This window comes from Echinops telfairi, unplaced genomic scaffold (assembly GCF_000313985.2).
Source record: "Echinops telfairi isolate 266 unplaced genomic scaffold, ASM31398v2 ScPeMD7_5592;HRSCAF=6446, whole genome shotgun sequence".
NCBI lineage: Eukaryota > Metazoa > Chordata > Mammalia > Afrosoricida > Tenrecidae > Echinops > Echinops telfairi.
In genome coordinates this window covers 21,089,205-21,112,601 of record NW_022109491.1, presented here as the reverse complement: position 1 = coordinate 21,112,601, position 23,397 = coordinate 21,089,205, and the positions used below count along the sequence as shown (strand labels likewise).

Here is a 23,397-nt window from a genome sequence, read left to right as displayed (position 1 = left end):
GTTTGGGGAAGTCTTTCCTTGCTTTGCCTCTTCCCTGAGAGAAATTAGCACAGGACAGGTCCTCCAAGGCTGCTGAAATGTCATGTGGTGGGAAAGACTTTGGGGTCAGAGAGATCTGGCCCAGCCTTATGAGCTTGGGCAAATCAGTATGTCTTTTTAAGACACTGTGTCCTCATCAGTTTAATAAGGATGATAATATCAGGACTTTGAGTGGAAAATTCAGATGCTTAAAATCTGATTGGTAGCCAGCCAGCTTCCTGAGATGAACGCAGCCCAGGTCTCTGGTCCTCAGTTGAGTAGACTTAGAAATTGGCTTATCGATGTCCCAGCAGCCTGTTATCCATGTACTCATCCATTTGCCCGTTTGGTGCCAGACTCCCTAGGTTTCCACCCTGGCGCCACCATGTATTTATTAGCTCTACAGCCTTGGGCACGTTACTTAGCCTCTCTGTGCGCCAGTTTCTTTTTTTTGCCAAAGAGAGACAATAAGAGCCACCTACTTTATGTATTATTGTAAGGATCAAACGAGTTAACTTTTAAAAAAGTGTTATCTTTGTCACTGTTATTTATCAAGAACGGTGTAGACTCATGGGGGAAAGACAGGACTTTCTACTCCCGTAGAGCTTTTACAGTCCGAGAAACCTTTGGGCTCTCTTGTTGCCTTGAAGGGAAGGAAGGTTCCCTTCTTTATTTTTTTTTAACTTCTGGCTTCCCGATGGGTCTTCACAGGCTGTCTCCCTTGTGGTCTTTTCTCCCCTTTTATTAAGCCAGTCAGTTGGGATTCGGACCTACCCTACTTTAGTAAGGATGGACTGATAACATCTCCAAAGAAGGTCACACTCATGGGTACAGGGGTTAGGACTTCAACATACATTGTGTGTGTGTGTGTGTGTGTGTGTGTGTGTGTGTGTGTGTGTGTGGTGGGGTGGCTCAGTTCAACCCAGAACAAGGCATAGAGATTGAGGTCTGGGGAGGTTACTGCCCTCTACCAAGGGAATAGTAAGGGCAGAAGCCCCACTGCAGGAACAGACAGAATGCCAACATGACAGGCCTACATGCCTGGTAGGAGTTGGGGGAAGGGACAAGCAGCGGTGAGGAGTCTGTGCTGCAGGACCCTGTAGCTTTGCTAAGGGGTTTGCATGCAAAACAACTCCTTTGTTTCCCCTTGCATGTGAAGCCAGTGGAGGATTTTAAAGTGGGTGTCCAGTTGGGGTTCTGAACAGAGATCCATCCCTGTGGCTGCTCTTTGGAGACTAAACTCTAGCAAGACCCAGGTGGCCACAGGGACACTGTGGAGAAAGCCAGCCCAGCCATCTGGACACAGGTTGATAGGGACTCTGAGCTGGAGAGTGGCTATGGGGATGGAAAAACAGGAACAAATCTTGAGTTACTGGAATTCAGAGATGCTGATGTGTGCTGACCCGGGCTAGGGTGTCCGATGTTTAAACCAGATGCCAGTTGATTCCTTTTTCATGAGCAGGACAGCTCTGAGTCCGAGTGGATATTGCCTCAGCCAGACTGGGGACATCTCTTTCTCTAGGCCCCCTAGGTAGAAAGCCAGCTCTTGTGTAGGTGACTCAGGGTGCTGGAAGGTAGGCCCGAGGAGCCAGGCAGGGCTTGCAGCATGAAGAGTAGTACCCCATGATGACAGCCTGGGGGGGGGGGCATCTCGAGGCCAAACCAGAGAGGCACCCAGCACCCCTCGGGCCTTCTTCATCAGACAGGGCTGGTGTGGGCACTGTCAGCATTTAGCTCCTCAGAAGATCTTGTCCTTCTCTAATCCCTTGTCAGATTGGCCCTGCTGGCCTCCGTCTCTCAGAACGTTTCTTTCTTCTTCTGTTTTGGCCAGACAATTCTGAATTCCTGGTTCTTACAGTGGCTTCCCATTAGTGCCCACTAGTAGAGAGTCGATCTCTCAGAAAGGTAATTGAGTACAGAGCAGCAAACAACGTATCACAGCAGGCAGAACTGCTGCACAAGACCTCCTTAGAGGGCTCAAAACCAAACCAAACCCAAAGAGATGACTTTGAGGACTACGGAGTGCCTGATCCAAGCCAAAGTCTGTTCAATCACCTCCTACGTTGGGCAATAAATCAGAAAGATCAGAGGGGAGTGGAGCATTGGGAATGATGGTATGGGTGAAGAACATTGACCATACTATGGACTACCAAAAGAACCACAACAATCTGTCTTAGAAAGACTACCGGCATGCTTCTTAGAAGGAAGAAGGGTAAGACTTTGTCTCACGTGCTTTGGCCATGTTGTCTGGAGAGACCAGTCTCTGGGGAGAGACATCATGTTTGGGAGAGTAGCGGATCAGCTACAAAGAGAAGCCCCTCAGCAAGATGGATTGGCACAGCTCCTGCCACTGTGAGCTCAAACACAGCCGCAGAAAGGAGGACGTGCACGATCAGGAAGCATGTCATTCTGTTGCACAGAAACTCCCGAAGCGCAGGAGCTGACTCAACAGCCCCTAACCACAACTGTGCTGAATCGGTGATTGTCATGTCCTGGCTCCCCATCACTGCCCTGAGATGGAGGGAGGAGTACCTCATTTTGTGGGAGAGGCAGCTGAGGCTCAGAGAAGTGAAATCACTACCAAGGTCAATGTGAGGATGAGCTGGGTCAGCCTGACTCCAAAGCTTGTGCTCTTAGTCATTCAGCTGCTGGACCCCTGCCCTGCTGCCCTGCCCACCTGGCCCACAGGGTCACTAGATAATGGAGACTTGTTCTTCTCCAGCCAATGAACAGTCCTGATGCTGCAGGGCTTCCTGCAGCACCCCCAGCTCTTCACCTTTCCCCAGCTCTCCTCCTGCCAGGCTCCTTCTCATTCTTAGGGGTCAAGATTATAGAGTCTCTTCATTGGCCCCTTCCCAGCCCCACTTACCACCCTCTCTGAGTGTCTGCCCACATGCTGACTCAGCCCACAAGCCCCCACTGCCATCACCTGTCGAAATTCTCTCCCTTTTCAAAACCTAACTGGACCGTTGCCCTCCATCCCCAACCCTATAAGCTTTGCTAACTCAAAGCCACACTCATCCCCAGGTCTCCAAGCTCTTCTGGGAGGTTCACCCAGACACTGAAACCATTCCACACCACCACCATCAGGTTGATTCCTGCCCATAGCCACCTTGTAGGACAGGGTAGACTTCTTCCTTAGGTTTCTGAGGCTGTAACTCTCTCTCTCTTTTTTGACATTTTTATTGGCATCTAATTCATATATCATACAATTCAACAGTTCAGTCTTTCAATCATATCAAGAAGGATTGTAAAATCATCACCACAATCAATTTTGGGGATGTTCCTTCCTCCCCTCTATGGTTAAATCGCCTTTAAAATGAATTGTGTAATCAAATCAGTTCTAGTACTCTCTCCTAATTGTTTACTCCTGAAATTCCCTCACCCTCCCTATATCCCCCATTCCCCACAATCCTACATCCCCTATAAACCCTCGCATCAGTTATTCTTTCTATGCATCCACTCCTTCTGTGCTTCACAAATTGGGAAACCCAAGAGACAATAAAAAACAAAATGGAAATACAATGGTAAGGATAAAATAATAATAATGTAAAGATGAAAACACAAATAATGAGTAAGAAAGAAAAGATCACTCGCGATACTTAAAAAGCCAGGGAAGAAGTTTTTGTCACGGAACACGCAAGAGAGGCTTGCACTTAGAACAAATTGAGGTTGGTCAATAGAGAGGTCAGCTGACCAAGTATCAAGTTCAGTCCAGCATAATCAAGATTGCAATGATCTCTGTCTCGTAATAAGGCTGTTTGAGACCCTTGCCTGTGGGTAGTGGGGGTCTGCCAGCGGTTTAATCTAACTAGTTACTCTGAAGATGGGTTTTGGGCTCCCACTCTCCTCCATCGCCTCCCACCAATTGGGCGTCATAATTTCAGCTCTGGCACTTTTCCCTTCGTCATATTTGAATTGTGTTATTGTCGTCATTGGGTCACACAATCTGGTGTGCTTCTTCCATGTGACTTAGGTGACTCCTCGCTTCGATAGCTGCTTGTTTGAATACAAGCCTTTAAAACCCCAGACACTATTTCAATTGATAGCCGGGTATCACCTGCTTTCTTCTCCACACTTTGCTGTAGCGCACCCTTCTCTTCCGTGATCCTTTCATGAAGGTGAGTATCGAGCAGGGCCATGTGGTCAGAACCAACTGTTCTTGAATTGAGGCCAGAGTTAAGACTGTAACACTTTCCAGCCTCAGCCTCATCGTTCTCCTGCAAGCATATACTGGCAAATCGAAGTCACATCCTGCTGGGGAGGTTCAGTGTTTCTCTGGTGAGGCTTCTCCTGCCTTGACACGTGCTTCCTCGCTGGGTCCCCTCAGTGACAGGGCTACCCAGCGGGGCTCCGCGGGGCTGTGAGACCTTGTTCCCCTGGCAGGCTGTGCCCAAAGCTGAAACCAGGTTTGGGGCTCACTTTTTTTGGCCTAGTGTGAGAACCATGTTGTTACCCTTGAACCTGTGGAATAAAGAATGATTTCATCATAGATTTGAAATGTGATTCTGTTAACCATTCAGGGACTCTCCAAGTATACTACAAAACTCAAGAACTGCAGCTAAATAGAAAAAACGGAACAACAATCACCTGTTCTCCTGCCACCCAGAAATAACCATAATTAATCCTTGGCTGGATTTTCTGGATTTGTGTGATGTATAGTATACCTATCGATCAAAACGAGGTCGATCTACACAAACTCTCTTGTAGTATGCTTCTTTTACTCAAATATTATCCGTGCCAGATTTTCACTTTTTTTTTTTTAATATAGAGTGGTGACCCATCATTTATTTAAGCAGTCTCTGGCCATGGGGTTTTGTGGTGGCTCAGGCCCCCACTTGGCTCGCAGCCTGGCATCAGTGCTTTCTCTTCAGAGGGAATTCTGCTGGGATTCGTTTGGGGCCACAAAGCGCAGTTTAAAAAACCAACCTCCCTGCCATCACATCATAGCCATCCTATAGAATATATAAGGCAGGGTAGAAGGAACTGCCCCTGTGAGTTTCTGAAACTAAACATCTAACCAACCGGGTAGAACAAACTCCTGTGACCTGAAATTGTAGCATCTTACAGGGAGTAGGAAGCCCTGTCTTTCCCCTGCGGAGCAGCTGGTAAAGGTTTCAAACTGCTGACTTGGCAGATCGCAGCCCCATGTGTAACCACTGCACCACAAATGGAGTTAGGATCTGAGGCATCTGGAGGTGGGGTAGGCGGGAGGAGGTGGGAGGAGCCAGGGAAGACCTAGCTGGGGAAAGGACTGCCACTTAAGTTTCTTTTGCTCTCTGGGCCTTTCTGTAAAAGAAAGGGAGTAGCCTGGATGATCTCCAGAGACTGTTGCAGCTCCCCTCTTCTGTGGCTCTGGAAGTAGGAGGCATTCACTGCTGGGCTCTGCGGGAGGTCCAGGAGTGGGAGGAATTGAGTATTGAAGATTGTTCCCCTGGTCACTTCAGGAGAAGACTGTTCAGAGACTGTGGGCTCAAAGCAGACGGGCGCCGTCTGAGGCAGAAGGGAGGACCCCCTGTGCTGGGCTCTGAAGCTTCAGAACTGTCAGGATCCACGTGGAGCCCAGGGATTCTGCTCCTCACAGCAGAGAACCTACCTGTTAGTCTGTGGATCCCTCCCCGCGCCACACACACTTCTTTTTAAAAGCACACTGCAGTAGGCCTGTATTTTATAGTGTATTCTCTTTTTCACCATTATGGAAGTTTATTAGGGAAGTTAACAGGTCAACACGAGTCTGGATCAGAGAACATGAAGGATAAACAGTCTTTGGTTTATTGACAGCAGTGCTTCTGCTCAGCCAACAGCCATGTGTCTCTCTGGTCCTCCAAGGGCCCCGCAGCCTGGCTGCTGCTCTGCCACACAGTCTCATGTCCCTGTCTCGGTGCTGTGGCCTCTGCTGCCTCCACCAGGAATCTCGAACGAGGCGGCCTCCACCTCTTCAGGCGAGGCTCACACACGCTCTGCTGGGGACTATTTTTCACTGATGGCCTCAGGATTTCGCTCTTCAGGCTTCTGAGAGGCCTCGTCCTTAGCGCCATGGCAATGGCAAAACTGACGAGGCCCCGAGTTAGAATCCCCTACCCCTTATTTGCATGGTCCCACCTAATCATTTGGTGAGGGTCATAGAGAATAGGCGTTTGCTTTAAGGGTTCCGGTCTGGAGGCTTGGCATCATGGCCAGTGCAGCCTCAGGTGCAGACAGGAAAGATCCTGAGCTCGGCAGACAAGTCTCAGCGCCACCCTTAGTGAACTTGTAGGCGCCCTGAGGGGTCGTGGTGACCAACTGGGCTGCTAGCCCTTTAGACGAGGCTGTCCATTCCCTCAGAGTTACCTGCCTCCGGTGAGTTCCCTCTTCCGTAATAGAGGGAGGGCCAGAAACTGCTTACCGGACAGCATTGGAGAGACGACTATAGGAGATCAGCAATGTTAACCTGACTTCAAGTGTTACAACCTTGTCATTAGATCCTCCCTCTGATGCATATTGGGCCTGATCTGGTTGCCAACATTTTCTGGTTTTGTTTCATTTTTATGTATTGGGGTTTATCTCAGATATATTTTGTCATTGGGCACAACTTTCTTGAATTTTTGTTGTATCTATTTTTTTCTGTTCTTCAGTATATGAAACCCAGGATTGATGCGCCTGTAGAGACAGCAAGTAGAGTAATAAGGGTTCCTGGGGGGTACACTGGGAGGGGGTTTAAGGGGAGCTGAGTTTAAGAAGCAAGAGAATGATTTGAAACTGATTGTGGTAGCAATTGTACAGTACTGCTTGATATGATTGAACTATGGAACGATATGATATCTGTATTACTCTTAATAAAATGGTTTTGGAAAAAAAGAAGAGTGACCCAGAGAAAAACACAGGGGCAGCCCTGCCCTGTCCCAACGGGCGGCTGTGAGTGGGAATCAGCTCAACTTCAGTGAGTCTGAGGCCGAGTTCCCTGTGAGCAGCTCGTGCTGCTTTGTGTAGTGGCAGTTCGCACTTACTCTCATGGGAGCGACGGGAGCCTTTATTTCACTATGGCATTTAGTTATACTCTGGCTGGAGAGGAGGCTGGTACAGGTCCAGGCCTTTCCTTCCTCCTGATCTCCTTCCGAGCAGCATCAGTACCTGCTAACTCACCTGGGTGTGCTCAGAGCTTGCACTTTACAAAGCATCATATTCATTGTCCACTTGATGGGGATTGAGGAGGCACTCAACTTGTCCAGGGTCCTAGAATGTCCATGTGGCTGAGCTCAGGGCCCTCGACTTCCCGTCCACTGCCCTTTCCTATGGGCTGGGCTGCCACTCCTGGAGCCCAGGGAGAGAAACTGCTGAGTGAATGTGTGGGCAGGAGGGTGGGCAGGAGGAGAGACAGCCGAGTGAAGGCAGGAAGCACAGGGAGGAAGTGGGACGAGCGGTGTTGCAATGAGTGAGATGATGCAAAATATGTATGAATTGTTGAGTGGGAAACTGATGACCTCTGGGAATCCTTACCTAATTCACAAGAAAAAGTTAAAAACAAACTAAACTGAAAAATGCCTGGGGCAGAGGGCCTAAAGCATGTGGCTAGCCAAGGCGGCTAGCCATCTGTCTGTCCATTGGAGGCCTCTCATGAAAGGGGGTCTGCTTAGGTTTAGTATGGCTTATTCTCAGTGTATGAGATCCACTTAGAGGACAGAGTAGATTCAGGACTGGAGTTCCTGCCTATTTCTCTGCTCCCCCAATTTCTGTTCCCAATCCTTTCTGGGGGTACACAAATTGGGGTCAGAGATGGGTGTTTCTGTTTTACCCCGCTTCTTTTTTTAATTGGGGATTATATATATAATTCCTTTAAAAATACAGATATTCCTAAGTGTATAAAGTAAAAAATGAGGCTCCTGCTCTTATCCTTCCCAATCTCTACTGACTTTCTTTTTCCTTTATCCAATTCTGAATTGTTCATCTTTGTTTAGTTAGGGAGTATCCTTTCAGATCGTTTATAGTATGTGCAGAAACACAAGGATCTGTTGTTGAGGTTATTGTATTGTTCTTTAAATATAAAATGGGACCATGCTTTTATTTCTCTCCCTTTCTATTGCTGCAAGTTGCTTATTCCAACAAAACCGTTCCGAGGGATCCTTGCTGCTCTTGGAAATCAGCTCATCTTCTCCAAGGGGAAAATGATAAGATGATACTTTGTTTCAAGTCCTCACATGTATATTTATATTTATGTCATGTTCTATGAATTTCTGTTTTTTAACCTTTTACTGTAAATCAAGTGGAGGTTTACAGAGCAGACCACAGGGTGCATCTGACAGTTCAAGCACATTCTGATTCCGATCCATCCATTGCCATCGATCTTTTCAATGTCCCGTCACTTATCACACTTTCCCTTGTTGTTTCCTGTTTCCTTTCCTAACCCCTGAACTTTGTCCTTGGGTAAATGCTGTTCTTTTGATCTTATATTGTTCATTATTTTAATACCTGGATGAGTTCAGTTCCAGACTAACAGCCAAAGTCTTAGGGGTACCACCAGCCTCTAACCAACCAATAGGCCTGTTCTCTTTCATGATTTTGAGTTCTGTTTTCACAGTTTGCTCTCACTCTGTCCAGGACCTGAGGAGCCCTGGTGGTGTAGTGGTTACTTGGCCTGTGATCAGCATGGTCAGCAGTTCAAAACCTCCAGCAGCTCCTCGGGAGAAAGACTGGGCTTTCTGCTCCTGTAAACAGTGACAGTCTCAGAAACCCACAGGAGATTGCTCTGGGTCAGCATTCACTCAGTGGCAGTGAGGGTTTTTTTCTTTATCCAGGACCTGCTAGTGTGACCTTTTTCAGAGCAGTTGGTAGTGGTAGCTGGGCACCGTCTTGTTCTTCTGACCTCAGGGAGTGGAGGCCGATGTTTGTGTGGTCCATGAGTCCATTGGACTCATTGTTTCTGTGTGTCTTTCGATTTTCATCACTCTTCCTACCTCTGGACAGGAAGAGACCAATGATGGCGTGTCAGGGGTAGCCCAAGACCCTGGTCACTACTCACCAAGTTAGGATGTAGAACATTGTCTTTGTGAACTATAGTATGCCAATTGACTTTGGTTTCTCCTAAGACTATGGTCCTGACTCCTCAGTCCCAGTGACTCATTCCTGCAAGGTATTAAGTTATATCTAAGAAGTTTTCATAACTTTGTCTCCTGTATATTCCACCACACTCATGGATACAGGACAACAAAAGTAAATCATACACATATACAAATATCCTCAGTCAAACCTATTTGTGGGTATACCTCTACTCTCCCTCTTTTACCTGTTCAGCCTGTAGGTCTATCCAAGCATCTGCTCACAGAGCTCCAAGGTTGCAGGATTGTCTCTGTAACAGTATTTACCTCTTCTGCCTCGAACGCTTGCAAACCTTCCCATGTCTTCTCTTGCCAACGTCCTTTCCCCCTTAGGTCCCTCTTACTGTGTGTGGCCTTCCCTATCCCTCAATGTAACACTCGCCTATGCTTTGGTCCACGATGCCCCCTCCTTTCCTCTCTTTCCACCCTCAGTGGGATGTTTATTTAGTGTCAAAACCTAGTCTTGCCTTTTTACAATAGTGCTCTCATACCTATTTGTCCTCTTGTGTTAAACCCTCCCTGTCCCTGGTCAGTCCCAGAAAGGTGCAATGACAGCCCTGTACGTGGCAGACCCAGCTCTCCTGCCTTCTCTATCATCAGGGCTGTGCATTTGAAACAGGACCTTTCCCTGCGTAGCCTTCAGATCCATCCTAACACCGTCCCTGTGAATTCCGCGGGGCTGCAATTATTGAGGGCTGGGGCCAGAAGCGGCCTGCTTGAGTTCAGTGCTGAAAGACCTCTTTGGTTGAGTTCAGTTCACCCACTGTCTCCTGAGGGGTTGCTGTGTGCCAGATGCTGTGACCGTAGAGGCAGCCTGACTGCAGGCCCTGCTTGGAGGTGGTGACTGGCTGCCCTTTGGAGAGACGTCCATTGTCCCTGGGAAGGGCCTGGATTCCGGGCCCAGGCAAAGGGGTGGGATTCCCGAGGAGCTCATTTGGGGTGGGAGGGGAGCCTGTGACCTGCCTACCTTCTCATGACTCTTTCCCCATCCCCATTTTCTCGGACCCTCCCTTGCCCCCTCCTCCTCTGACTTTTTGTCTATTCGTCTCCATCTGTCTCCATGTGTGGCTTCTGCCCCATTCCTGTCATATCACTGCCCCTCTCCCCTGCTCTCCTTCCTGCCAATGCAGGTGTGGTGATCACCATGACAACAGAGACAGGCCCCGATTCTGAAGTGAAGAAGGCTCAGGAGGAAGCCCCACAGCCGCCAGAGGCCGCCGCTGCTGTGACCACCCCTGTGACCCCTGCAGGCCACGGCCACCCAGAGGCCAACTCCAATGAGAAGCATCCACCCCAGCAGGAATCTCAGCCTGCTGAACAGGTGAGTGGCCGAGCGCCCCATGGCTGTCCCAGCGAGAGCGGCGGCTTAGCATGGGAAAGCCCTCTTCCTGCCCAGCGGAGCCTGTTTCAGGGCCCCTGCCTTTTCTTAAGAGGGAAGGAAGAAGGAACGAAGACTGACTAGTGGACTGTTCAGTGCTAGGGTTCTGGTGTTCATTTTTCTATTTAATCCTGAGCTCCGGCAGGATGAAGTGAATCTCCAGAATGCCCCAAAGTGACAGAGGTGGAAGTCAAGTCCAGATCTGATCTTGAAAACCTGTGTTCATTCAATTGTTTATTCCTACCCCTTAAGCCGATCCATTTTGGCACGGCACACCCAGTGTAACCCCAGAGCAACCATTCCTCATCCTAATGTTACAAGAGATTTCAGGAATCATTTAGTAGCTATCTCTTTGAATTCACATAAAGCCCAGAGAGAGGCAGGGACTTGGCCAAGGTCACCGAGGGAGTCATTGGCAGAATTAGGAATGTGTGGGCAGGACTCTGGACTCCCTTCCCTGCATTAGATAAATCCATAAACCCCAAGCCTTATGCTAGACCCAGCAAGAGCAGAGAAGGTATAGATAAGCTCTGATAACTCACTGTCCTGGAAGACAGGACCCCTCTGGCCTCTGGGTCAGCTTGGTTTTATGGAATGCTCCATCGGATGGCCTCCTGGTAAGAAGTGGACCCTTCACATAAGCTGGACCTCCTGTACATGGAAGTTCTAGCTCCCCTATACATGCCACCCATAGACCTTGGAGGGCAGGCCAGCATCTCCATCAGGGGTCCATCTCTACCCTAGCTGCTTTCTTATTGCTTCTCTGAAAGGCCATCGTTTCAAGCTTACTGACCAAACTCTTCCCACAGTCGAATCCACAGAGCCTAGACATGGAGGAGAAGGACTATGGTGAGGCCGATGGCCTGTCTGAGAGGACCACACCCAGCAAGGCCCAGAAATCGCCCCAGAAGATTGCCAAGAAATACAAGAGTGCCACCTGCCGGGTCACTCTGCTCGATGCCTCTGAATACGAGTGTGAGGTGGAGGTAGGACGCGTGCAGCATGTGACTGGCCGACCGCCACGGGGCCAGGGCAGGCTTCTGTGTGCATTCAGCCTGGCCAAGCCCAAAGGCCAGCCATTCTTCATGAAGCCCTGGACTGACTGCAAGATTCCCGTAGAGATGACCTGGCTGGGCCTCCTTTGTACAGATGGCCATGCTGAGTACCAGAGAGGGCTGTTGTAATTATAAATACAATGAGATGAGGCAAGGGGCTGGGGCCCAGGAAAGAGTTTGCAGGGTAACCATGTCTTGGCAAGGATGCTGCCATCCAATCCTTCTCTGCTACCCAGTTCACAAGCTCAGGCCTAAGAACTTTTCTCTCTCACCCAGTAGACTGCTGTTTAAACTCGAACTTAAACTTATTGAGTGTAAAGAGGAGTCCTCCTTTTCTTAGGAACCCCATGAGTCATCTGGCCACCCCTCTTGTCTCTAGACCAGAAGAATCACAGAGGATTCTGTGATCAACATGCTAGCCAGACAGAGGAGGCAGCCCAGTAGGAGGAAGCCCTCACCCAGGCTGTGTAGAAGCCCCAGTGGCCTGTCCCTGTCCCATGATGGGTGCCAGGGAAGGTGGCCCCACATTTAGTGTCCTCCTTTCCTGTAGACTCAGACTGGCACCCTCATTTGGAGCCCTCTCACCCCTTTGGAAGGCCTTATTCCCACAGGGAGTCTATCCCAGCCTGGCCCTTGCCCACATGAGTGGAAGGGTTCAGAGGTGGTCGCACCACTGAGATTACCTTCTTTTCTCTTTCATGTTCTGTTGTGATATGTCTTCCTTCTGAGCCTGGGCTGGTTAGGTTCCTCCTCTTCTCTGCTGGTTTTTTTTATAGTTGGTTGGTTGGACTTTTTTTTATTTATTTTTTTTTTGTTTTCTTCTGTAAAAGTGTTCTCCAATGGATACCTTCCTGACTGTACTCCTGGCACAAAAGAAAGAAATGCCTTCTTAACTTTCCCTACCTACCCACACCAACCCCAAGATTTGGCATCAGCCTGGCCTGACTGAGGTCAGCTCCACTCTCTTCAGTGGACTCTTCCAGGCTCAGGAATTCCTTGGCCTCTGGAAGACACTCTCCAGTCAGGCTGGTCCCAGGCCCTGGTGACCTCCCAGACCTCATAAGAGCCTCACTCTCTGGAGCCCCCGTCTCTCTAGGTAGTGACTCCCTCACATTCCCCGCTGCCAGTGATTCCTTTACTGGTGCTCATCTTTACCCCTGTGGGTTTGCAGTTCCCTGAAAGCTTCCGGGTTTATCATCTTGAGTCCTCAGGACTAGATGATGGTTTGAGAGGGCCAAAGCCTGGTGAGAGGTGGAGTTGGTGACTTTCTAATAGCAGTACCATAACACCCATCCTGTTAAGGTTGATTTTGACCCCCTGTACCAATTTAAAAGCCCCACTCCCTGCGCAGATCAGGGGTGGCACTCCAGGCTGGGCTGCCCTCCTTCCACTCAGACTTGAGTGCAAGGGACCGATGGAGAAAGCAGAGTCGTGCTTTGGCTCTGAGTCTCAGTTCTCCCCCTTCTCCCCTCTGCCCACTCTTGTCATATTTAAGGGTGGTGGTGGTAGTGTATTTTCTTCCTCTTACACCCACAGCTTAGGACTTTGATTTTCTGCTCCTTGAATCTCTTTGTCTCCTTGGTGGACTTTTTGGGTAAACATTAGATGGCTAACCACAAGATCGGTAGTTCAAACCCACCAGCTGCTCTTCAGGAGAAAGATGAGGCTATCTGTTCCTTTAAAGATATACGGCCTTGGAAACTCTACAGGCTCATTATGAGTTGAAGTACACTCATTGGCAGTGAGTTTGGCTTTCGGGGGGTTCATGAGGCTTAAGTTAGCCTCCTTTAATGGCTAGTATGGAAGAAGAATCAATCACTCCCCCCACCCCCATCCCAGCTTTCTCTCCACCAAGACCAAGGTCTGGAGGGATCCCAGCAGAGCGAGGAAGAATATGGTTGATGAGTGTCACCTCCCCTGCGCCCTCCCCCCGGGACCCCGGGACCCCGGGACCCTGGAGAGCAGAGCTGGGAGCACATGCCGACTGATGTGATCAGGTCATCTCTAGACCTGGACAGGGTTTTCTTGAGTTATCCTGGTGGAGCCGAGAGTCTCTCCCTGCTCCCCCCTAAGGTGTGTTCCAACCTCACAGCAGTTCTTCTATCCGCTTCAGAAACATGGCCGGGGTCAGGTGCTGTTTGACCTGGTGTGTGAGCACCTCAACCTCCTGGAGAAGGACTACTTTGGCCTAACCTTCTGTGATGCTGACAGCCAGAAGGTATGTGGGCTAGAGAGTAAGGCTGGGCAGGGAGGGCCTGCCTACAGCAGGTAGACTTCCTTCTGTTGATCCCATGGTCTTGGCTCCCATCTGCCCTCAGATCTTCATTAGGCACCTACTATGTGCATGGCCTCCAGGGTCAGCCAGCTCTACCCATCTTCCAGTTCTCCGCCTCCCTCCATAGTCTACTACTTATGGCCGTGTGGTGACCAGAAGTCAACCTGGGTTGACCACACTTTGGAGAACTGTGGCCTGGCTGCCTGCGAGACTTGGAACGGGGGAACTTCTACTCCAGGTGTCTCTTCCCCACATTTGGGAAGCGCTTGCCTGAGTTTTCCTCCTTCCCTCCTGTGTCAGTACAGCTGCGTGAGTTCTTTACCTTGGCTGCCCTAGGATGCCAGGTCCTAAATCCTTGATGGGCCCAGGTCTCATTCCCCTCAGCCTCAAGGAAACGGCCCAGAAAGCTCAGCCAGGAAGGGGTACTCCCCACTAGGAACTGACGAGAGAGGCCCTTTCTGGCTGTGTCTTCTATCCTTCCCTCTAAAGAACTTTGTCTTCTCTTTCAGAACTGGCTGGATCCCTCCAAGGAGATCAAGAAGCAGATCCGGAGTGAGTGGCTGGTGGTGGTGGGCGATGTGGTGTAAGGAGCTGGGCTCCAGACCTGGGAGGGCCCTAGCTGTGATGCCTCCTTCTGCTTGGGGAAGTCCGTGCAGATCTAGGAGTTCATTGGCTCCGCATTTCAAATCTGGAGGAAGGGAGGTCAGGAATGACTGATTATCATTCTTTGATAGATAAAGGCCAATAAAAGACCAATGACTGTTCACAGTCACATTTGACAAGCTAGCAGGAAAATCATAGCATAGTTCCTCGAAGGAACCTGCAGAGGTATCTAGAATCAGGGGGGCAAGCAGGTGGCCTGAACATGGTTTCTTGTCCAGGAACTGGTGCATACATCACTATTCACTGACCTTTGACTCAGCCCCAGACTTCTTACCCGCACAGCCCTCTAGGCCACTGCCAACTAACAGGCATTCAAATGTCCGGGGAAGCTGTGCCCATCCCCAACCTTGCCCAACTCTTGTCTTTAGAGAATGGGGTGACTGAGAGTGGCATTGGCCCCCTGTTACAGAGTGAACTATTGGCCACGCTAGGTCAGGAGCTCAGTGCTCTCTCTGCCCCCTCCACCCCCCACCCCCCATGATCTTTTTAAGACCTGGGGTGAAGGTAGATAAGCAGGTCAACAGCCTGTCTTTTCTGGCCCAGGGAGAGAAAGCACATTGAGAGGGATGGGGCCGGATTCGCATGGCAGAAGGTAGAGGTAGGTGGCCTCCGGAAGGGAGTGGGGAGGAGGTGGAGAGCTAGAGGCAGAATCACCTCCACTGTGAGCCTTCCCCTGGCTGTGGTTGCTCTACCCTAGACTCCCTGGTCCTCTGGCTGGAAAGCTGTAGTGGAGCCTGTTGCCATGACAGCAGGCAGCTGGGCCCAGGGATGCCAGCTGACTCTGTTGGAGGGGGCTTGAGGAATTCTCCCTTGTAGGTTGCTATCAATTGGAGACAAAGAGACAGGCGCCCAGACAGAGTGTGCTCCTGTGGGGTTGACAGGGTCCTAGGTCTAGGCTCCAGGCTATCCTCCAGAAGCCCCAGGCCAGGTGGGAGGTCTGCCTATCATGCCTGAAAGAATTGGAGCTCATACAGGCAGCCGAGTGTGCAGGATTTGATAAGGGCCAGGGCTTGGAAAAAGAGAAAGCAGCTGGACAGGATCCTAGGGCCCCATCAAGCTCCCCAGGGCAGCAAGGCTGCCCTTCTAGCTTCTCCGCCCCTGTCAGCACGCCTCAGACGTTGTGCACGCGTCCTCGTCATGGGCCACCTCAAGCCATGGAAGAATAACCCTGATTTTCAGCCAGGGCCTCCCTTCGTAGAATGAGCACCTCGACCATCCCCTTCTCACTTCGACTCACCCAGTCTGGTTCTGCTTTCTGGGTTTGAAAAACTTCCTTTTCTTTATGATGCCCCTCAGTCTTTTGAAGGGAGCCCTGTGAGTCTTTGTGTCCCGGGTTTCAGATTTGGATAGGATGCTGTTGTGAGGTGCTATCGGATTCTGACTCGCAGCAATCCTGGGTACAACACAGCGAAGCACCGCCCGGTCCTGCGCCAGCCTCCCCATGGTCCTTGTGCTCGAGCCCATTGTTGCAGCCGCTGTGTCTGTCCATCTGGTCAAAGGCCTGCCTCTTTTTCGCTGTCCCTCCACTTTACCAAGCATGATGTCCTTTTCCAGGGGCAAGTCTTTCCACCATTCTTGATGGGCATTCTGGATAGAGGAGATAAAGGATTAAGGATATTTGGATATACTTACCCCTAAACTTCCATACCCATCCCCTTAGGGAACCTGGGCAAGGCTTTTACTTCTTTTGGCCCCTGCTTCTTATCGACAGATGGGTAACAGCCCATGGGGGTCTGTGAGCAGCCCCTGACACACAGTGGGGGTTTTCTCCTCTTTGCTGCCCCACTCCAGTGCACTCTAGTGAGGCAGTTAGAAGAAGGATGGGCTCTGAGACCTGGGTGCCTGGATTAGATTCAAATTCTGGCTCTACCACCACTTGTGCTATATCTCGGTGTCTCTCTCAGTATAATGGGAGTAATGATCATTCTTATTTGTAGGATTGTTGTGAGAATGAAACAAGTTATTATGTGTCAGATACTTCAAACAGGGCCTGCTGCCAACAACGCTTTGTTTGTACGGAAGAGGCCGGGGCTGTTGCCCTTGAGGCTGCTTTTGCCCTTGGTGTTGGTTGTGGTCCCAGGCCTGGTCTCTGAGGTCCAAGGGGAGGCAAGGCTTGGCTCCTCAGCCTCTCCCACTGTTGAAGCTCAGTACCCTGGGAACGTGATTAACCTCTCAGAACCCCTGTCTGTAAAAAGGAATGTCTGCTTCAGGATGATTGTGAACATTAAATTCCCGTCACGGCGTGTAAAATTCTTAGCAAAGGGATCAGCACTTAGGAAATACTTTGGCCGGGCTGCAGGGTCGCTGTGAGTCAGAATGGACTGGATGGCAGGGGCTGTGTGTGTGTTTTGGACATGTTACCAGGAGGAGGGACCAGTCCCTGGAGAAGGGCACTGGGCTTGGGAAAGTAGAGGGTCAGTGAGAAAGAGGAAGGCCCTCAGTGAGATGGGCTGACCCAGCGGCTGCGAGGATAGGCTTAAATATAGCAACGATTGTGAGGGGGACCGTGTTTCCTTCTGTTGTACACGGATCACCACGACTAGCGCTCACTCTGCGGCACCTGGCAACCGCTTAGGGTGAAGGTGGACATGCCTACCGGGACAAACACGTGGAGACCACACGGCTTCCAGGCCCTTTATGACCAATCAAGCCCTAGATTTGGCCTCCCTTTGTTGGGGCCCGTTCTAGGGGAGTCTTAGTGGCCTAGTGGGTTACACGTTGGGTTGCTAAACATGTGGCCAGCAGTTCAAAACCAGCATATGCTCTGCGGGGAAAAGATGAGGCTGCCTGCTCCCGTGAGTTTTTGCAGTCTCAGAAACCCATAGGGAGAGGCAGTTGTATTCTGTCCTCTCGGGTGGCTGTGAGTCAGAACTGGCAGTTGGTTTTGTCAGGGGCCTTTTTATGGCGCCCCAAATGTCCCAGGGCTCTAGCAGCAGTCAACTCGATCAGGGACTGCCCTTGCCTTGGATCGTGTCCAAGGTTCATGCCCTCTCCTCCTTCCATCTCTAGCTCCCTTTCTCCTCTCCTCTCCCTTATCCTTCCCTCTTTCCCCCTTTCCTCTCCCCTCCTCTGCGTGGCCTTCCTCCCTCCCTCCTCTCCTCTTCCCTTTCTCCCCCACCTCTCTCCCACTCTTAAGCAGCCCTGCCCTCCTTGTGGCTCCCAGAGCTTGTGTCCAGCCAACACTTTAGCTTTTATCCTTATCTAAACTTTCATATAAAGGCGCCATTGATTTTTCGCATCCAAACGCAGAGATGAGCATTTATTGATGTTAAGTGTCCCTTTGTTACTTTTGGCCCATCCGTTTTTGCCATTTAGGTCTCTTTTCTAATCCCATTCTGCCATCTGACGTGGAGTTGACCTCATGTAAACGGGGTTTGTCGAAGTTGTTCTGAGGGAGGTCTTCTGTGGAAGGGGATGCAACGGGTCAGGGGCTTTTGGAAACTGGGGATGGGGTTCCTTAAAGAGTTCCAGTGGGGGCTCTAAAAAGGTCAAAGCCCACCCAAGGTGGCACTGTCTTCTTGTCCCCGCAATCCCGCTATGGCTCAGACGTGTGTGTGTGTGTGTGTGTGTGTGTGTGTGTGTGTGTGTGTGCGCGTGTAGGAAGGAACGGGGTCTCTAGAGCCACAGCTGAGTGACACGGGGTTGGCTATGTCACTATTGGGTCCTTGGTGCCCTCATCGGCAACACAGATAATCATAGGACTCACCCCAACCCGGTTTAGGGAAAGATGTTGGCAGAGCATCAGTGTACCTCTCAGTTCACTGGCATTCCCTTTCACTGCTAGCTCACAGGCTCAACCTGGGCCTCCATCCCCTTATCTCTTCAGTAGAGATAAGAGTCTACCCTTCCCTTCTTGGTGAATTATTCCGAGATTCTATATCTTGTTCTATAGTCTATATCCTACTAGTTTCAAATAGTAGACTTCGAAAAAGCGTCCTGAGGATAGTGTGTCCAGGCCCCACCCCTTGGGGTCCTTGGGACCTCTCTGATCTCTCCCTCATCTTCCTCACAGGCAGCGCCTGGAATTTTGCCTTCACTGTCAAGTTCTACCCCCCTGACCCTGCCCAGCTGACAGAAGATATCACCAGGTGAGGGCCAGGGCGGGGGTGGGGGGTGGGGGGCGGCGTTCATATTGCTGGGGGTCATATGGATGAAGACCCAAGGCCTGGAGAGACTGGGGCTTGTGTATGACGACGGCATCAAACTCAGAGGCTGACGGAGATCAGACCAGGCAGCATCGACACAGCATGCAAGCAAGGCCAACAGCGGTCGGTGGCAGCTGACCCTCGACCTCCAAGAAGAACACACCACAGCAAGCAGATCCCCATCTTGAACAGCTGCTGTTCAGCTCTGGCCCTGCCTGCCAGGAGAGACTCGGGAGCCATCCCTGAAGAGGAGCAAGAAACTTGGGAGGGAACGGCATCAATTTTAAATGTCAGCCACGAATTCAGACTTTCAAAGGACACCTCGAGGGCCGTTTCTGAGGAGGCTAAGCTGAACCCGCTGGAGGCTGATGCACTGAGTGACCACCAGTTTGCAGCTCCGCACACAGAGGGTGGTGCATGCCACCCTGCACACACGTCAGGCAGGGCAGGCACGTGGTGAGACTTGTGACCCCTGGGGCGGCGTGAGCATGTGTGTAGTCCCATCATGCTTCGGTGCCACCAAGATCGGAAACAGAGTAACTGCCAAGATACTAGAGTCCAGGGCAGTCTAAGTTCCCAAACTTGCTTGGCCAATCGGCCCCTTTTCAGAAAACAAAAACCAATTGCTCAGCTATTAAAATATTTTAATAGCCCCTGGCTATTAAACATGTTTATGCTACAGCTCCTGCTTTTGCGGCCCCCTCCCTCCTCAGTGGTCCCGTCTGGGCTTGCTCCGCACCCCACAGGCAGTGTGCCCACTGTGGGGAACCCTGAGGGCCTTCTCAGCAAGCCTCTTCCGAAGAGGTCATCTCACTTCGTGATAGCTGAGGAGGCTGTGCTGTCCGGGTGGTGGGCCCTCCAGCCATCGTCTGGGGTGGTTTCTGCACAGGGGTGGGGCTGCTATACCAGCCTCCAGCTCCCAGGGGCCCTCCTGACTGTCAGGTGCCTGCTGGCCAGGCAACAGGCCAAGGTTAAGATGCCTTGGGCGATAAGACAGCCATCTCAGGGATAGAGTAGGCCTGCTGTGAGTCAGAACAGACTCCGCAGCAACTGTTTGTTTTTTTTGTTTTTTTAGTTCTTCTAAGCCCTACGGTCATTAGCAAGGAGCCTTGGTGGTACTGTGAGCTGTGCATTGGACTGCCCACACCTCTAACCACAAGGTTCGCCCGTTCGAACCCATTAGCTGTTCAGTGGGAGAAAGACAAGGCTTTCTGGTCCTGTAAAGATTTACAGCATTGGAAACCTACAGAGGCTGTTCTCCTTTGCCCTAAAAGGTAGCTGTAAGTCAGAACGGACACAAGTTCAAGGTCACTGGCTTGGGACTGAGGCGGTCCCAGCAAGTTCTGCATCCCCTCTCGAGGTATGAGAGCTTTCGCCCTGCATAACCCTTTCCTTCGAGCTCTGGGCAGCTGTACCAGCAGCTCTGACCTTGGCCACTGGGGCCTCTCTTTTGTGCCAGTTCCTGGACACCAGGCTTTCAGGGACACCAGGAGGGATGTTAGCCCTGCCCAGCATGCCAGGTCCTGGGGGAGGGTATAGGGGTAACAGCTGACTTCGTCAAAAATAGTTAGGGCAAAAATAAATTGGTCCAAATGACAAATTGACTGAAATGAAAGATTGGTCAGCTGCTTGACAGTGATTTCTGAGGTTTTAGACTTGTGGGCAAAGTGCCCGCAAGCCCACACGTTGGTGCCTGTGGTATTTAAGCTGCTGCTGAGATCCTGAGCCATGCCTCAGCCCCGCACACACACTGAGGCTGCGCATGCTTTCCGCCGGGAGCGCCCTGTCAGGGAGCTCGCAAAATGATGCAGAATCACAGCCACTTAAAAAGGACAAGAAAGAAAAAAAAAAAAGGACAAGAAAGAAGCAGTTGGAAAAAATAAAAAAGTGGTGAAAACAGCAAAAACGGGCAAGGAGGCTAAACTGGCTGGAACTGAACGGAAACATTTTTTTAATGCAAAATCACCCAAAAGGCCATAAAACCAGCTTCAAATGGCTCTAGAAATTGTAAAATCATCCAAGTGTGCATACAAGTGATAAAAAATCATGACCTGGTGGTTGGAAGTGTTTCTTTTAAGACAATTTGTTTTTTCAGCAATTCACTTACAAGCTAGAGGCAAAATAAAAATTAAAAAAAAAAATCTCAGGAATGCATTGGCAAGTCGCTCCCCTGGGCTGTGGAGGACAGAGAAGACAGAAAGGAATGAGCTCCTGCCCTGTGCTGGCATGGCATGGCAGCCAGGCTTAGAGTGGGTGTGGCACAGCCAGCTGTGGAGTTAGATGGAGCGGTGGATACCATTTGTTTGTTAAAAATCACCCTTAAATAGAAACTGTGACATCTCTCTATGTCTATAGAAGAAAGCTCTAGAAAACCATTCCTGTAAGAGTGGTGACCGACTAAGGAAGGGATTAGGAATTTCCAAAAGGAAATGTAGAGTCATCGCTAAAGTTGACACTTTTTCTTTTCTTTCTACAATCAAGCTATCTTAATTGTGTAAGTTAACACATATGAACTTCTTTAAAACTGGCCAAACCAGCAAGGTAGTTGTATGTGGCTAAATATCAGTTATGAGAAGTTCAGAGTGCTCCCCAAATAGGGGGGGGAAAAATCACACTCAAGCCAAAAAACTAAACACAGTTACCTGGAGTATTACAGAACCATCTCACAAGACACCCCCGGATGATACGACGCGCAGTGCCTCTCAGGAGGAGCCCTCTTTTCTATTAAGCGGTGCGTCGACCAGTTTGGTTCTGGTGGGTGATGGGCAGCCATACTTGGGGGATCCAGGGAGGGCGTGGGGCCCCGTCCCATGCCCATTCTCCCCTATCTCCAGATACTACCTGTGCCTGCAGCTGCGGGCAGACATCATCACAGGCCGGCTACCCTGCTCCTTTGTCACACATGCACTGCTGGGCTCCTACGCTGTGCAGGCAGAGCTGGGCGACTATGACGCCGAGGAACATGTGGGCAACTACGTCAGCGAACTCCGCTTCGCCCCCAACCAGACCCGGGAACTGGAAGAGAGGATCATGGAGCTGCACAAGACATACAGGTGAGAGGGCCTCAGCCTCCCAGCACCCGACCCGGCTCCCCAGCTGGTTAGTCCTAGAATCTTCCTCGCTGTCTAGAAGGTGACCCCGAGATGCTGTGCCGTAGGACCCTCACATAGCTTTGCCCTTAACTTCCTACGCAAGTGTCTGAGAGCAGATGTCTGGATCTTGCTGTCACATAGCAATTCTTTGGTTCGATCTTTGGTATTTCTTATTTCAAACACCTCTTACTCCAAGCATACGTCACCTGTGGTGCAGGCTTACCTCCATCAGGACTGGAGAAAATAGGCACAAAGGATCTGAGACCCTTCATTGCCTCCATGCTGGTATTTATAATTGCACACACTGAAGTGTGGTGGCTATCTTCAGAGAGTTGGTCTTAAGTCAATCCGGGAAATGCCCTCCCGCTCCTCACTTGGCACCACCAGGCGTTTCTCTTGGACCATCTGCACTAGGATGGCAGCTTTGCTTGTTTCTTGGTGAACAGGAAACTCACTCAGCTTTTCTACGGAACCTGGCAACATCACGAGATCCCCTCCTCTTCCTTTCAGCAATCAGCCAAGTCTCTATGGAATAGGAATGGAGGGCCCCGCAGTGTGACCTTCATTGGCTCCCTTGGGCCTCACTTTCTTTGGCTCCACCCTGGGTATGACCGTTTCCTGTTCTGAGCCTCTCAGGGTCTGCTTTCTTAATTTGCCAGCTGTGCATCATCACCGTTGTGTGTCTGTGGGGAAATGTCCCGAGGCCGCCATCTTGGCATCAGATTCAAGAGTTTGGCTTTGAAACCAGACTGCCCAGATTCAAAGTCTGCCTCTGTCCCTTTCTGGCCAGGGGAGCTTGAGCAGGTCGCTTCCCTTCCCTAGGCTTTAAGCCCTGTTGACACAGTGGCTAAGCATTTGACGGCTAAGCAAAGCCATGCAGTGGCTCCACGGGGGAAAGCTGTGGCCGTCTGCTTCTGTAAAGACTACTAGCTTTGGACATTTTAGAGGGCAGGTCACTCTGTCCCGTATAGTCACCAGGATTTGTAATCAAGGCGCAGTAGCAAGAGGGATGCTTTATAGCATGAGCCTTAAGGAAGCAACCTCAACCTCATAGGCTTGTCAGGAGGGTGACCAGGCACATCATGCTAGCGATGAAGGTGACACTCTGTGAGTTGAGAGCTTGGGTAGTTGACTGGGTAGTGCACAGAACCTTGTTTATTATTATTATTATTAATCACCTTATTGAGGGGCTCTTATAAATTGTAGGACAGTCCATCATTCAGTTGTCTTGAGCACGCTTGTACATAGGTTACCATCAACATCTCCAAAACATTTTCTTTCTACTTGAGCCCCTTAGTATCCGCTCCTCTCCCCTACCCCCAACCCAGAACCTTCCTTCAGGAGTTGAGAAAATTGACTAGCTGTGTCATGGCGGGCTGCTCGCTTAACCTACCTGGACAGCATTTTCACCTGTACATGTATGGCCTTAGAATTTCAGTGCTTTTGAACTCTTGGTACGTGGGACAAGTTCTTCATTATCCAGGATGTTAGCATCCCTGGGTCCCAGTCATTAGATGCTCATAACACCCTCCCCAGCGTTGTTATCTTGAAAATGCCACCCCTGCACACACATTTCCAAGTGCCCACTGTGAAGGTGATACCACCCTTCAAGGGGAATCTCTGAGGTGACATCATCTCTCGGGTCCTTCAAAGCTGGAAGTGCTTTGGGCGCCAAGTCCAGGGTTGTCGTGGGAATTCCA

At 50.4% G+C, this 23,397-nt stretch overlaps 1 protein-coding gene across 11 annotated transcripts in view; it reads left to right on the top strand.

The window, feature by feature from the left end:
* The window catches only part of EPB41L1 (erythrocyte membrane protein band 4.1 like 1), a 162,555-nt gene that overhangs the window by 89,522 nt on the left and 49,636 nt on the right, over nt 1-23,397 (top strand). For all 11 annotated transcript variants that reach the window (XM_045295224.1, XM_045295221.1, XM_045295222.1 and 8 more), the window contains exons 4-9: nt 10,220-10,410; nt 11,277-11,453; nt 13,636-13,740; nt 14,307-14,349; nt 18,473-18,548; nt 21,440-21,658. In XM_045295224.1, coding sequence (XP_045151159.1) covers nt 10,234-10,410; nt 11,277-11,453; nt 13,636-13,740; nt 14,307-14,349; nt 18,473-18,548; nt 21,440-21,658 — 797 coding nt within the window. In that variant the 5' untranslated portion in view covers nt 10,220-10,233. The remainder of the gene's footprint in view (nt 1-10,219; nt 10,411-11,276; nt 11,454-13,635; nt 13,741-14,306; nt 14,350-18,472; nt 18,549-21,439; nt 21,659-23,397) is intronic.